We start from the raw sequence: 16,854 nt of genomic DNA, 5'->3' as shown, positions 1-16,854 counted from the left end.
ACAAATTAAGGCGCAAATTGCCTTCAAACCAGTCATTCCCCTGCCTGCCGCCTTGCATAATGAAAGAGCCCCACGCAAAAGTGCAAAGTTATATCAAAGTTTTCGGGTTTCGAGTTCGAGTTGCCACCCAATGCCACCCGAGGTTCCCCTTTGTGTGTGTACATAACTTTTGAAATAATAAAGGAGCCTGTCTGTCCGCCCATCCGATTATCCGTCCAGTGGCTGCCAAACTGCGTCCTCCACCTGGCCAAAAATTAAAGGCCATCGACAGAAGCTGGCAATTTGCAGTCCAAAAAGGAGCAGCTGCTTAAATATTGCACTTGAGGAATTTAGGATACTTTATGCACAAGCATTGCTGCTTCTTTTCTAACAATTAACGAGGAATTTCCTTTTTTACTATCAACGAATAATATGCACTCAAACCTCAACTCACAGAAACCCCCTATTGTTCTTTTTCGTTGTCAATCAGGAATCGCCGGCGCTCCGGATCGAGCATTGTTGTGCTGGACGGCGACGACTTGAAGCCATGTCTGCCGGATGACTACATAAGCGGCCAGCACCACCTGAACCACCAGCACCAGCAGCAGTTGCAACTGCAGCAGCAACTGCAACAGCAGCAGCAACAGCAGCAGCAGCAGCAACACTATCGCACGCACTCCGGCGAAATCAGGGAGATTGACCAGGAAATGCTGACCATGCTGTCCATGAACCAAGATAACGGTAAGTGTCCGGATCCAACGCATTTTCCCACCATTTAACTGACTTTTCCGCTTCGATTCGTTGCATTTCGATTCGATTCAGGTCCACACCGTGAGATGGCCGTCGATTGTCCGGACACGTTCATCGCACGCAACAAGACGCCGCCCAGATATCCGCCACCCCGTCCACCGCAGGTGAGTTTCAACAGTAATCCGTAGTCCGTAATCCGTAATCTGTAATCCGTAATCCGTACAAGAGCCACCCACCTGTACACCAACACCAACCAACCACAACAGCCACACAAACTCCCAGCGAACAGAAACCATAAGCCAACAATATAACTTTGCATCCATCCCGGCAGTAGTTTCACAACAATCACTAACAAAAGTCCACAACTTCCAATTAAACTAATTCACTTAGATTGTAGAGAACCCATAGGCTCCCCGAACAACAACCGCAAACAATTAGGCCATTAACAATCGAGCTTTGAGTGTCCCGAAAGCCCAATAACAACCGCAAACAATTAGTCTTACCAAAAGCAATGACCCCTTTAAATTTAAAGCAAATAACTATAGCCAAAAAAGGTGTTCCATTTATCCAAAAAAAACAAACGAAACCTTTGAATTCCGAACAACAACCACTTTGGGTAGAACTAAGCTTAAAACAAGAGTAACAACCAAATTGAAAGCAACAACCACCCAACTAACTTAAACCGATTTCCACTACCTAAAATTGAATAAGGCTTTTTGAAAAACCAGCCACCAATACCACCGAAAATGTATTTTGAACCAACAACCGCTAACAACAACCACCGTAAATTAACAAAACAACTAACCAAAAAAAGACAACCAGTCGCTCCAATCCACAATCAAAATCATTCACACATACATCCATTCTCTTTCCATCACACCACATGCACCACCACTACCAACACCACTTAACCCACACGCACACAGAAACACAAGAAATGCACCACCAACCACACCATTACAACCACAACCACAACAACCACCACCACCACAATCACAGCTATGACTAACAATGATCATGCTAACAAAATGTTAATTGTTGCATATCATTCTTCACATCAACATGAACAACTACAACAACAACAACCATCACATCATGTACAACTACAACAACAACAACAATATCACCCACAAAAAACATCAACAACAACAACAACAATTGCACTCGATGTGGCAACACAAAATCTGTACAATCAAAAACAACAAAACAAATTGGAACAACTCGAAAACTATGAAAACTGCCTGGAATCGCAACAACACGAACAACTTGAACAACTCGAGCAGCAGAAGCAACAACAATTGCAGGTTGCAACCACAGCAGCAATAGCAACAGCAGCAGCAGCAACAGCAACAGCAGCAACACAAATCGCCCAACAGCAAACGCCCAGCCACAAGTTGCAGGCGACGCTAAGCAGCGATCCCAATGGCAACAGCAACACCGTCGGCAGCAGCAGCAACAACAGCAACAGCAATAGCAGCAACAACAGCAGCATCACCGATGAATTCCTGTGCGTTGTCGACGGTTTATATCAACGCAAGGACTCCGCCTCGCCCTCATCGAGCGCCTTCGATGAGGTGATGAGCAAGCACACCTTGGACTCCTTCGGCAGCATAGCCTATCGTCACCTGCAACACCAGCAGCATCAGCACCAGCAGCAGCAGCAACACCAGGCGACGAGCAACGGCAACAGCAGCAGCAACAGCAATACAACCCACAACAACAACAACAACAATATTTTGACAGAGACAAGTAAAGTAAACCAAGTGACTGGAGTGACGAGCAGCAGCAACAGCAACTCGCTGAACAGCAGCAACAGCTCGATGCACACGAGCAGCAGCAGCAGCGGGCACAGCAGCAGCAACATTGCAAGTGCAACATCGACCAGCAGCTCAACGGTGCCCGATGATTTGAGCCTGGCGCCGCCCGGTTACGAGGTGAGCCAACAGCAGCAACAGCAACATCAGCAGCAGCAGCAACATCATCATCAGCAGCAGCAGCAGCAACATCAGTTGGTTGCTCCCGTTTCGGTGTTGCTGCCGCCGATGGCCAAGCATCGCGAGTTGCCCGTCGACGTGCCGGACAGCTTCATCGAGATGGTGAAGACTCCGCCGAGATATCCGCCACCCGCTCACCTTTCCTCGCGCGGATCGCTGCTGTCGAACGGCAGCGCCTCCACCGCCCACACAACGCTCTCCTCGCTGGGCGTGTCGCCTGCAACAGCAACAGCAGCAACAGCAGCAGCAGCAGTAGCAGCAGCAACAACAGCTGTTGCAACAGCAGCAGCAACAACTCAATCGACGGCATGTGCAACCGCAAGTGTTGCTGCTGCGGTTTCTGTTGCTGCTGCTGCTGCAGCTGCTGCTGCTGCTGACGGCGATGCGAGGCGGGCGGCCGATGAGGTATACCACATTGCATTCCTACACCTCCGTCTTCTTGTCTACTTGTCTCGACTTTTCACTGGAGAATCTCTCTCTTTCTCTCAACTGGAGAACCTTCTCCGCTATCCGTTTCGTTTCGTTTCGCTCTTCTCTGATTCTCCGTATCTGTATCTTGTATCTGTATCTTGCATTTGTATCTTTAAGTCTCCTAGTGTGTTTCAGTGAAGTGTTTTGGCAACTGGGAGGAATTTAAGGACACTAATCTTAAAGCACATAGAGTTTCACAGTTTGCGATTTAAAGTTTGACCCGAGAAGCAATTTAAACTTGTGCAGAATTTGAATTTGAAATCATTAGTTTCAGTTCTTTTGCAAATAGTTACTACAAACAATTGTACTTTTTAGTTTAGAAAAATTAGCGAAAGTGGTTGTCGGTTGTCGTTATTTGAATGGCAAAACAGGCAGGTTGAATAATCCGCAAAGGCAACAACATGACCGCGAAACCTTGATAGAAACAACATTTAAAATGCCCGGTAATAGCGTTTTAAAATAGAAATAACATGACAGTTGAGTGGGTACCATGAATATTGCATTAAATGCCCCAAGAACCAACCGGAAATTGTGGAGTATCGCATGGCACATATAGTGCATATAGTACATATAGTAGATATAGTAGATATAGTACATATGTATACTCTATGTGGGGAATGGGAGGGGGAGGTATTATAAAATATGAATCGATAATTTAAGCGAACCGGCGCGCCGTTTATCGCTCAACTCGGCTAATTAATGTGGCGCCCACTTAACCCATTTTGTACAGCCGCCGCGTACGCATCGATTCCCTTTCCTTGGCCAGTAGCCACCTCTCCACTCCGCCACCCCTCCCCCTTTGACCCGTAACCCCCATTTGTTAGCGGGTGGTGAAGGGGAAGGGGAAGGGGGGAGAGCCCCAACCAAGCACTCGGTTTGTCACCTTGTTCAGCTGGTTGGTTGGCCTAATTCACGGCATCAGAAACGCTGCGTTGGCCTCGTTAGCGCGGGCATAATCCTAACAACATTGCGGCACCCACCTATCCACCCATCCACCCACCCACTGAACCACCCACCCACTGAACCAACCACTCAGTGGGTGGTGGTGCAGCCCGCTGTTCCGCTTATTTCATCATTTGCAGCTCGCTCGCTGCTTTCCCACTCGCTTTTCCTCATTTCCCTTATTTGTGGGCTCCTTTCAGGCGATGGAAAAATAAATGCCATTTATATGAAATTGCTCTCGATTAATTTTCGAATGGCCGCGAAACAAAGGCGAAATGGGCGCCTTTCTTTCCCTCCTCCGCATTCTTTTTCGCTTTCCAAACTGACAATGCTCCTCCGCATAAAGGAATCAAAGAGTAAATGCATTTAAATGCGGATGGCATTCAGTTCGCGCCAGTAAGCGACACCGAAAATGAGGCAAAGTAATGAGGGGCTTCTTTAAAAAGTGGTTCTTAAGGAGGCAGACATACCATACAGTGGCGTAGGTGCTTATGGGGATTAAATACCCTTCTCAGGAATTTTATAGAACATCTAGAACACCCATCAAATCACTTAAACCCATACAATAAACTACAATCTAGGAAGCAATATTTATTTATTAAAGTATATTAGGTTGCCCAAGGTAGTTATATTATAATATAATATATTATAGATAATATTACTTCAAGTCACGCAATAACTTTCTGCATTTTAAACAACGAATACGAGCCCCTTTTAAAGGAGGGCTCCACATCTCTGCCAGAAGGTGAAGGTTTTCGTGTACACTCCTCACTTAGTGTAAGGACCTTTTTCGTTTTCGTTTTCGTTTCGTTCATCCAGCAGGCAAAATGCACAAAACAGAACACTGGCAACAAATAAACTCATTCAACTTTAATGACCAACAGCCATCAGCCATACACTCTCATAAGCACTCACACACACTAACTTACACATAAAATACACACACAGAGAGAAGTGTACACTTAAGGACATGCAGTATGGCACATAACTAATGGTGTTCACCCTGTTTTTTGATACTCTCCGCTTAGCTTAATGGGAATGCGAAGCCCGTTCCGCCGCCCCGAGATCATTTGCGGGTGGAGAAGGACGGGCGGCTGGTCAACTGCTCCCCCGCCCCCAACTTCCGGACCGGCGGGCGCCGGGCAATGCGAGCAGCGGCAGTAGCAGCGGCGGCGGCGGCATGCCACACCCCCTGCAGCAGCAGCAGATCGCCCAGATCGTGGAGCCCACTTTGGAGCAACTGGACAGCATCAAGAAGTATCAGGTGAGTGCCTACCAAACTGTCTTTTCGGCCCCCTCCTAACGGTTAGGCTATGAAAAAGCCGGCGTGTCAAACTGTGCAATGGGGAACGGTGCTTTAACGAATTACTGTTAAAAGTTACATTTAAGTAAAAGAAATTATTTAAAAATTGATAAAGTTTGTTTTTTCGGTAAAACCTGCAGAAAATGGCCAAAAGTCATTTTATTTTGATGGTGGAAAAACACTTTTCAATCTTTTCAAATTTTAAAAAAGTATAAAAGTATAATTTGTTAAATTTAAGTGGAATATATTTTGCTTTGGCTTTTTAACCGATGAATTGCCAGCTCTGTGATGAGGCAATTGGTGATTTACAATAATAGTGCGTTTGTTTAGAACACTCGTTTGAGCTCGAATGCAGCTCGTTAGCATGCAGAACGTTCACTCTGCCACTTCCTCTGTCTTCTGCCCCTCCGAAACTCATAATAAATGCTTTTTGATGAATGCCCGGGCAACGCTTCCGGTTTGGGCCACGTTCTTTTGTGCTGCCCCCCAACAATCAATGATTACCTCTTTGGCGGAGGCCCATTGTCCATTGACCCCCGCCAGTGGCTGCCAAACTGTAATCATCGCACCTAGCGGAAACATAACTAAATACGGCACTAAAAAGCCGAGAGAATTTCTCCCAATTTTTGATTTTCCCGACCACCTGAGCATTGCATTTAACTAGTAAGGCTATTAAAAACGTTTACCGCGCCGAAAGCAAATAAACCTTTGCCCAGGGGCGGTGGCAAGAGAGGCGTGGCACAGTTTAAAGTACGGTATTTGTGTGTGTGTGTGTGTGGGGGCGTTAAAAAAGTTGCCCAACAACTTTTTCTGTCTGTGCACTCGAAAGTGCAAAGAGGTGGGACACAAAAGCGGGGCGAGAAGGGGGCGGGGTTCACTCAAAAGCCGGCTAAAAGGGGGGTAATATGTGTGTGCGGTGGGGAAGGGGAAAAGGTAAAGGGGGTGCGCTGGAATTATAATGCTGTTTAAAAGTAAAACATTTCGCATTCGTTCGGAAGGCTGCAGGCCATGTGGGTGGGGATTTCCAGGGGCGGGGTTCATGATTCACCCAAAATGGGTAAGGGGGATGTAGGAACATTTGCCATAGGCGTTGTGTTTCACAGGAAACAAGCACGAGGAAAGAAGGGTGGCAAAAAGTTGTTTAATGCAATGATTAATTATGCAACTTTTAATCGAATTGTTACGTTCCGCCCTTCGCCACGCCCACCGACAAATAAATAAATAGAGTGAAAGAGACAAAAGGAAGAAGCGAAGAGGGGGAAAGGGGGAATGGGGAAACGAGACATAGACAGAGTGGTGGCTAAAACACATTTGCCAAATGCAATTAATTGAAAACTAAATGCGACTAGTGCCACCAACAGTTTGGCAGCCACTGGTCTGGAAAAAGCACACTTTTCTGAGTGAAAAGCGTAAGAGGGTGGCGATTATGGATGTAAGCTCATTAAGAGAACGAAGCCACAAATGGGTAAGACAAGCTCAAGGGGAAAAGGGGGGAAGTGGTGGAAGAGGTGGAAGAGGGGGGGCAATGGATAATGGATAATGGGAACGCACATAAAATCCACCTTCATGCATTTGTGCGTACCGAGAAAAGTGAAAATCAACGGCTTAGGAAAGATTTCAAAAGCGATTTACATTTGAGAGTGTAAGCCTATTACATTAATTACAGCTTTGCCACCGCATATAGCGTTTGAAATAGTTTGTAGTTAGCCGAAAGGCTTGTTACAATTCTATTCCCAAGTTCCTTAAACAAGTTTGATAGGTATTTGTCGATTAATTCGATAAAAAAAAGCTTGATAACGATCGAAATTGCACCGCCGAATCATAGTTATTATTCCGCTTAAGCTTTATCGCAGCTATGTAATTGGATCTCATTAGTGCTGCACCCCCTCATGGCTCTTATCATGGCCATAATTAATAGCCATTCTTATTGGATTTATCGTGTTTGACATGGCTATCGCGTTTCGTTATCGCTATCGTAAATCTTGTACAAATAGAGCGCCCAGCAGTGTTTAAATTTAACCTGCTTGTTTGAACTGCTGCTCGGTATTCGGTTTGTTTGCCGTCCGAAGGGGTTGCTGCTACTACTGTTGTTGTCGGTTGCCACTGGCGGTTGTTATCGCCCCCGAATCCCCCTTTCCCCCTTTTGGAAAACCCCCTTTCGAGCCCGTCTTTGGATGTTCGCAAATTAGTTAGACATTCCATTTTTGCACCGGCTTAACGCACACATACGGGTATGTATGTGTGTGCGTATGTACTTCCACCTGGTCTCGAGTTCTCCGCTCTCCGTTCTCCGCTCACCTGTTCTCCACTCTCTCTCATTTCTTCTGACGGCCCCTTCTACATATTCCAGTGGCGCTCTGCCTACGCCTCTGCCTCAGTCGACGTCAACGTCGTCTGGCAGCGCTGGTTTGTTATGATTTTGAGTTGGCGTTTTTAGTTGTTTTTCTACGCGTTCTGCGATCGGCCGCAATTTTTGTTGACTTTTTTCTACCCCGTCTTTTCATTTTTTGTTGTTACTTTTCTGTTCGGGCCAAGTGCGTGACAAAGAACCGATAACCGATTAGATAAGACCATATGCATATATGTAGGTGTTCTACAAAAAAATTCCACCTTAAATGGAATGCATTTCCCTCCGGTGGAAATTATTTCTTTTGTTTTGAAGTGCAGCGGTTTTACAACAACTGGCTTGGTTTCGTTCGTTTTTTTTTTTTTTTTTTTTTTCGGTATGCTCGTTTTTGTGCATTCGGAGCCATGCAAATAAGGCGCGGCTTACAAAAACCGCCCATAACTGGCAGAAATTCTGGGACCAGAAAGCACGTACCAACCGCCACACGAACAACCATTTCCAAGTGCCCCAAAACGGCAACAACATTCGACAACATTTTATGGGCAGCAACGGGAAAAAGTCGGCAAAACAGGCGTGGCAGTTGCAGCCATAACGGAAAGTTGCTCGCGTAACCGCAAAAAAAGCCAGAAATAAACAACTGAAAATATGTGAAATAAATGAAATAGCCCGAAAAAGGTGGCAGGCCTTATTGAAAAAAAGCAGGCTGAATAACACAAACCAACGCCGGGTTACGAGCGCCTATTTGTGCTTCAAACAGGAAGGCCAACAAGGCAAAGGACCACAAAGTGTGCCCAGGATTTCGGAAGCAGTGTTACCAGCGCGGGAAATAATGCAAAACATGCTAAATACAAACTAAAGTTACAGGATTGAAGAAGAAACTGATTCTTTATTGTTAAATAACATATTCTACAATAAAAAAAATAAAAATAAAAAATAAAAAAAGAGTGTCCAGTACTTCAAAGGAAGTGTAACCAACTTTGCATGTAAAGTGTTATTACATGCTTACATATTTTAAGCATGCTCCATTGAAGTGATCGCCTGACTATTGGTCATTGCTCTGACTCACAACGCAAATGTGTCCGAAATAATGTGAATAAAATGGCAAAATAATTTAAGAAAACACATCGAGAAACAGTGGTTATAAACCCAGAAAAGGCAGTGGATAAATAAATACATATTGCAAATAAATACACCATATAATATACATTTTATCATACTCCCTCGAAGTGATCGCCTGGTGCTTGGACTTTGCTCTGACTCACGACGTTAATTTGCCTGCAGACTCGAAAGCAACAACATTACAAAAAATACGAAAAAAAATACCTACAAAAGGCAGCTGAAAAATTTTAATATAAATGATAAACAGTTGAGGTGAACTGTTTTGTTTTTTTTTTTTTTCGTTGCCGTTGTCGTTGTTTTTTATTTATTTTTCCTTGCCATGAGCTTGGGTGTGTGTGTGCGAGTGTGTGCTTCTTATTGTTATTGATGTGCCAAGCGTAAATGCAGCGTCAACGGCAGCAATTCGTCTCATTCCCCAGTTCAGACACGTTGAATGCTGAGCGGCAGCAGCAACAGCAGCAGCAGCAACAATAGTGAACAAAATAGCAATAACAAAAAAGCCCATAAATAAACAAATAAACAAATGTGTAAAAGTAAATAGTTGTAAATTGCACGAGCTAAAAGGAAAGCTGTTGCTGCTGTTCGTGTTGCTGCTGTTGCTGTTGCTGCTGCTGTTGTTGCTGTTGCTGCTGTGCTGGCGATGCGTGTCTGGGCCAGAACTATTTCGGCCAGCTCAACTTTCGCTTTTTATGGCTTTTTATCCACTGCAGCAGCAGCAGCAGCAGCAACAACAGCAGCAGCAACATCAGCAATTTGAGTTGAAATGCGCATTAAGTTGCATTTCATTTGGAACACACAATTCCCCATTCAAATTTATGCACTGCCCAACTGTGGGCGTGGCCATTAGCATTAGCATAGTTGCTGCTGCTGCTCCACAGTTTGGTTGACAGTTTCGGTTTCCATTTCCGTTTCGGTTTGTTAGGATAGAAAGAGATAGAGAGAGAGAGACAGAGAAAGAGGGAGAGAGGGAGTCCGAGATCGATGAAAGTGCAACTCGAAAATGGTCGTGTCCACTTTGCACATAACGCTGGAGAACAACGGCAATGTTGCTGCCGGACAGGCAGCAGTTGTTGCTGCTGCAGCTGATGTTGCTGCTGTGGCAGCGGCAACATCGCCCACCAAGTTTGCCGTGCTGTCGGTGCAGCAGTTGCAGTTGCAACAACAACACCAGCAGAACGAAAAGGAGAACTATAATAACAACAACTATAATAACAACAACAATAACAACAACAACAACAACAGCGACTATTGTGATATGAACGGGAATGGAGTTGGGGTATCGGTGTCGCCCGATTTCCCGGAACAATACGTCGGCTCACCTGCCTCATCAACTGCCACGCCCCAGCGCAGCGCCTCCGCCCTGCGTCGCGGCATTCAAATTCAGCGATCCTCGACGCGGTTGCGACAACAGCAGGCAAGTTCCTCAAGGGTTATGCTAAACTTATGGTAAAAGTACAAAAAATGTGGCTTATTACCTAATAAGAAACTTTAAAGGTAAACCTGAGTTTATTGGGAACTCATTGGGAGCAAACAACAACTTGTAGTGTGCCCAGAGGTTCAGTAAAAGTACGACCAACCATATATGCAAAGCATGTGGCTTGAAATCAATTAGACTGATCAAAATTTATGAGTGCCAAGAAAGTAGGGAAATCTTTACCTTAACCCCGTCCATTTACTCGCATCGAATCGGATATCACCGTGTATATACACACACGATTGGCCGCGACAACTGGCTTTATCTGCATATATGCTAACGACAACACAACACAGCAACCAGAAAGGCCAGCAACAACAACAACAACAACCAGTTGACAACTTGGCTAACTGGCTGCTGAGCCATAAAAATTAGAAACAAAACGAAAAGGCTAAAAACAATTTACCGAAGCGATAGTGGCAATGGGTTTTCTGAATTCGCCGAGCCAACGAAATCAAAGTACCCTAACTCCCCGAATGAGAGCAAAGTGAACGAAAAGTCGAGCATACCCAGTCGAAAATTTGGGTATGGGCAGTAATATATTTTTAATTTCCCCGCTACGCGCATTTTTCAATATTTGTTATTTATTTATGCCGGCATTTTTGTTGGCAGTGGTTGGTGATGTCATGCCGTTGCCGTCGACAATTGTTATTGTCTTTGAAGTGTAGGCCCTCTCATAAATATTTTTTACAATACTTTGCAATTGCCCAAGGTGTTGGCGGTGTGCAAGATGATTGATGGTCTTTTGTAGGCTTCATTTGATCTACGTCTCTCTATTTATAGGCTCACCTTATTTTGTCTGCTTGTGTATTTCTTGCTTTTTTTTTATGTTTTTGCACATTGCGTGGGAGTTGGCTGTGAGGCTTTTAATGGCCACCACTGAAACCCAAGTCCCCTGCTGCACCTGAACTGTTTTTTGCTGGAGAGTGCATTGCAGGTATGGATTACATTTTGTTTGCGCAGCGAGCTCTTTTCCCAGAATTATTAATTAAATCTCGCTTCGGCTCTCGAATTGCAGTTTAAACAGGGTTTTAGCCGTAAATTCCTGCAATACTTTTTGTTTTTGAAGGGATTCCCTCTAATGATTTAATTAAATTCCTTAAAACGAGCAACAAAAAAACAAAAACTTTTTTATTGATTTGCAGTTTGGGAGGCATTACAACTAGTGGCTCTCAAACCGTACTATCTTATTGTTATTCAGAGTTTTTGCGATGCTGCGACTTTGAGCGATTTTTGTTTTGGTTTGGTTTTTATGCGCCGTTTTATCTTCTTTTTTTTTTTTGTGTTTTGTCGTTTTCTTTTTTGCCAACCGCTGTCATCGTTTTTCATTCAGGTTTCAATGTTAAATTCAGTTTTGGTTCACATGGCGTTTTCTTGGGTGCTGAGTGGTATTTCTCAGCCATTCCATTCCATTCCAATCCAAACCGAACTGAACCAAAGCGAACCGAAGCAACCTCTGCTTCTTCTTCTTCTGATTCTTCTTCTTGTTCGGAACACCTCCCCTTGAAGAACCCGTGAAATTTCTGCTGATTCCCTCCGCTGCTCGTATGGAATGGATTATGCAAGTTCAGCAGAATTCATTTTTTAGTGGCCTCCTATTGTTGTTTTCCACTTCTTCTGTTCTTCGCCTCGTTTCTTCCGCCTTTCGGAAGAATGTCGAGCGCCTTTTCTGTTGTTATTCAATTAAGTTTTTCCTTCTTTTTTTTCTTATTTTTTTCCCCCTTGCTGTCATGTGGTGGTTTTGGTTTTTTTTTTTTTTATTATTTTTTCATAGTGGGAACTTTTGCTCTTCATTGTTGTCATCGATTTGATTTCGTTCTCTTTGTTGGCCACGGAATCGAGAATTTATCACGTTTTGGGCCATTTGCCTGAATAACATTATCGTTTGGTATTGGCCCTGGCTGGTTTGACAGGCACTGGGCGCTCGAATGCCAACCGCCCACTTTGGGCGGTCGGTGGGTCGGTCCCATTGTTTTCCACTTTTCGCGCCCCATTCCGATGAATGGCGAACACTTAAGGGGCTTCCGCAACAATTGCAACAGTTAGTGGCACCTCCGGTCCGCCTTTATCCCCAGTTGTTCCCTTTGTCAACCCTTTACGCTCATTAACTCATCGCCGAGGCCCTCGACGGGATTTGCCTGGAATTTCAGTGGGAGGTGGGAGGTGGGGAGGAACCACCTCCAACCACCCACCACCCACCAATCAGTTTAACCTGCACACCCACCTGAACAACACCGTTGTGGGCCATTGCAGTCGCATGAATACCCTTCAAACGGTTAGGGTTGTCACCTTCACAATATACAAATGGCTAGGGTTGTCATCTTCACAACAGAAATGAACTCCAATCAATTTTGTGAGCTTACCTCTAATAAATAGCCATTCAATCTATCTGATATGCAGGAAACTCTGAATGTATTTCACCAACAAATTAGTTTTACTAATTGGGGGCAAATATTATGCAAATTTAATTCAAAACAAAAAAAAAAACAATCAAAATTTATGGAACTTGTTTGTTTTACACCTTTTTAATTAGTTGTAGATCCATGCATATAAATTAGCTGATCAACATTTTTTGGGCCAAGATCAACAAGGTTATAAAATCAATAGAGATGCTTGCTTTAAATTAGGGTACTTAACTAAATTGATTTATTTAAAAAGGTATTAATATTTAATAACTTAAACAGCAAGTTGCATAAAGTACAGGGTATGCCTGAAATCGAATCCCTATCGTTGTTTGTGTTCTTTGCGAGAATCGGTGGCCTCTGCTGCCCGGGCGCCACTAATTTAATTAGCGATTGCGGCGAATGCGGATTAAGTGCGCCACTTAAGAGTCATCGCCCAGTTGCCCAGTTCCCCAATTGCACATTTCCCCCTTCCCCTTTCATCCCGCATCCTTCCACTCCCATTCCACTCCACCCATTTTGAATTGAATGTCCCGGCTGACAGCCTGATTTCCTGACCACTCTCAATTCCCATCCATTCAACAGGAGCAACTGCGACGACGACGCGAGGAGGAGGAGCGCATTGCGCAGCAGAACGAGTTCCTGCGGAACAGCCTGCGCGGCTCCCGGAAGCTGAAGGCGCTCCAGGACACCACCGCCTCCACGCCCGGCAAGGCGGTTGCCCAGCAGCAGCACCACCAGCACCAGCACCAGCAGCATGCCACACACGCCACCCAGGCCACCCAGGTCCAGGTGGCCGGCGTCGAGAACGAGGCGTACCTCCCCGACGACGACCAGCAGCCGCAGACCGCCGAGCAGATCGATGGTGAGTACGGATGCATGGATGTATGGATGCATGGATGTATGGATGCATGGATGTATGGATGCATGGATGCATGGGAGTGCCTATGCCACTGGCAATACCTGATTTTCAAATGGTTAAGACGGGGTTTTCAAGTGATTTCAGGTGGAGCGGGATTTAAGAGTTAGCCAGAAATTCATTTACGGTTGCCTAATAATGCTATTGTCAAATCAAATATTGCTTATTTTTATATTGCTTAATTATTATTATTTATTATTAATTATTTATTTATTTATTAATATTGCTTATTCTAAAGACTCATTCAACATTTTGAGGGTGCAATTATATGAGAGTTCCTTAAAACGATTTCTTCTTTATGAACTGCTAATGGTTGGTGATAATATCTTTGCATTGGTTTATTGGTTGGTGATTTAATTTATTTGAAGATACCTTACTTTGTACAACCTTAAGTAAATCAATGGTTCATTGGTTACTGGTTTAATTCAATTAAAAGTAGTTTATTTTGTGGAACCTTAAAAAAAAAATTGTTTTTAGATGAGTTATTTGTACATATGTAGATCAAGAGAAAACATTTTATAATTTTGTGGTGCTGAAACCATTATCTGTTATGCAAAGTTTTCGATGTGTTAGGATGATTGTTCTTTATCTGCACTGATTAATATCACGTTATAATATCTTTACATTGGTTTATTGGTTATTGATTTAATTTAATTCAAGATATTATATATTGTGCAATCAAAAGTATTTTTATATTTTTATTAGGTAAATAACTGCATCATTAATTAGGCTTCTTGTTCAAATGTTTCTATATAAATCAAACGAAAACCTTTCATAATTTTGTGGTGCTTAAACCATCTTTGGTTAGCTAAAGTTTTCCTTGTGTTAGGATGATTGTTCTTTATCTGTGGTGTAACTATATCCAACTAATCCCCCGATCCCTTCCAGGCTACGGCGATCTGATTAATATCAGATTATAATATCTTTACATTGATTTATTGGTTATTGATTTAATTTAATTGAAGATATTATATATTGTGCAAAAAGAATTACATTCTTTAATTCCACCCGGGAGCATAGAGCCTCTGCAATTTTTTTTTTTATTATTTTTTTTTTTTTTATTAGGTAAATAACTGCATCATTAACTAGGCTTCAATTATTTCTATATAAATCAAACGAAAACTAATCCCCCGATCCCTTCCAGGCTACGGCGATCTGATAGCGGCGCTGACCCGCCTGCAGAGTCAGCTGAGCAAGAGCGGCCTGAGCACGCTGGCGGGTCGCGTTTCGGCGGCGCACAGTGTCCTGGCGAGCGGGAGTGTGGCGCATGTCCTGGCCGCCCGGACGGCGGTGCTGCAGCGTCGACGGTCCCGCCACTCGGGCCCGCTGCACCACAGCGCCCTGGGTCTGCAGAAGGACATCGTGGAGCTGCTGACGCAGTCGAACACGGCGGCGGCCATCGAGCTGGGCAACCTGCTCACCAGCCACGAGATGGAGGGCCTCCTCCTCGCCCACGATCGCATCGCCAACCACACCGACGGCACGCCCTCGCCCACGCCCACGGCCACGCCCTCCTCGCCAGCGGTGGGCGGTGGATCCGACCACAGCAGTCCCATTGCGGGCATCAAGCAGCGGAACCTCGGGATGGTGGTGCCGCCGCCGGTGGTGCCGCCGCCGCCACCGCTGGCGCAACGCGGTGCGATGCCACTGCCGCGCGGCGAGTCCCCGCCACCGCCACCACTGCCAGGGGTCGGGGGATGCCGATGCCGATGGCGATGTCCATGCCGGTGACGCTGCCGATGAGCGCGTGCTTCGGGACGCTGAACGACCAGAACGACAACATCCGGATCATCCAGATCGAGAAGTCGACGGAGCCGCTGGGCGCCACCGTGCGCAACGAGGGCGAGGCGGTGGTCATCGGCCGGATTGTGCGCGGCGGGGCGGCGGAGAAGTCGGGTCTGCTGCACGAGGGGGACGAGATCCTGGAGGTCAACGGGCAGGAGCTGCGCGGCAAGACGGTGAACGAGGTGTGCGCTCTGCTGGGCGCCATGCAGGGCACGCTCACCTTCCTCATTGTGCCGGCGGGCAGTCCGCCGTCGGGCGGAGTGATGGGCTCCACCACGGGGAGTGGATTATCCGGATTGGGAGGCGGAGGAGGAGGGGCACACCGCGACACGGCCGTGCTGCATGTGCGGGCGCACTTCGACTACGATCCGGAGGACGATCTGTATATACCGTGCCGGGAGCTGGGCATCAGCTTCCAGAAGGGCGACGTGCTGCACGTGATCAGCCGCGAGGATCCCAACTGGTGGCAGGCGTACCGCGAGGGCGAGGAGGACCAGACGCTGGCCGGCCTCATTCCTAGTCAGTCGTTCCAGCACCAGCGCGAGACCATGAAGCTGGCCATCGCCGAGGAGGCGGGCCTGGCGCGATCGCGCGGCAAGGACGGATCGGGCAGCAAGGGGGCCACGCTGCTCTGTGCCCGCAAGGGGCGCAAGAAGAAGAAGAAGGCCAGCTCCGAGGCGGGGTAAGCATCCTCTTATATACCATACCATCCAAACTCACTAATTTACTTATGTAATAGGTATCCCCTGTACGCCACCACCACGCCGGATGAAACGGACCCGGAGGAGATCCTCACCTACGAGGAGGTGGCCCTGTACTATCCCCGCGCCACCCACAAACGGCCCATCGTGCTCATCGGTCCCCCGAACATCGGCAGGCACGAGCTGCGCCAGCGCCTGATGGCCGACTCCGAGCGATTCTCCGCCGCAGTGCCACGTAAGTTGGGATCAAGATGCTGTGGTGGGATCACACTGCTCCCCAAAAGATAGAGAAACTATCGCTTGGATCAGTTCTATTCTCTCGGAAGTACAAATGTAGTACTTATCCTATATGGATGTTCTTTACACTCGATAGTTTACAATGCTATTTGCTTTGGTATGTAAACCCTTAAGCAGGGAAATTAGCTTTGATAAGCCATGCAGCAGGTTGTTAATTACCTAGCATTGCTTAATAATGCCTTCAAAGAGGTTCCCCCTTTAATGTCTGCTCCTCGTTAATGTGTGGTTCTCTCTTCCGCCGCTCAGTCTTCTACTTGCTGGAGGAGCGGCTCAAGCCGGCCAAGGCCAAGGCAGCCAAGGCTCAGGCAGCCAAGGCTCGTGCTCAAGCTCATGCCGAGGCTCAGGCTCAGGCTCAGGTCAAGGGTAAAAGG

At 46.0% G+C, this 16,854-nt stretch overlaps 1 protein-coding gene across 1 annotated transcript in view; it reads left to right on the top strand.

Annotated features, from left to right (window-relative positions):
• The window catches only part of LOC108097950, a 64,586-nt gene that overhangs the window by 44,941 nt on the left and 2,791 nt on the right, over window positions 1-16,854 (top strand). Inside the window, 9 exon segments of the mRNA XM_017200545.2 lie at window positions 470-720; window positions 802-893; window positions 2,013-3,128; window positions 5,165-5,246; window positions 5,249-5,400; window positions 13,367-13,646; window positions 14,845-15,404; window positions 15,407-16,167; window positions 16,225-16,421. Coding sequence (XP_017056034.2) covers window positions 470-720; window positions 802-893; window positions 2,013-3,128; window positions 5,165-5,246; window positions 5,249-5,400; window positions 13,367-13,646; window positions 14,845-15,404; window positions 15,407-16,167; window positions 16,225-16,421 — 3,491 coding nt within the window.

The sequence above is a fragment of the Drosophila ficusphila genome, unplaced genomic scaffold, assembly GCF_018152265.1.
Source record: "Drosophila ficusphila isolate 14025-0441.05 unplaced genomic scaffold, ASM1815226v1 contig_197, whole genome shotgun sequence".
In the NCBI taxonomy this organism is placed as follows: domain Eukaryota; kingdom Metazoa; phylum Arthropoda; class Insecta; order Diptera; family Drosophilidae; genus Drosophila; species Drosophila ficusphila.
This window is presented reverse-complemented; position numbering and strand designations above follow the sequence as displayed.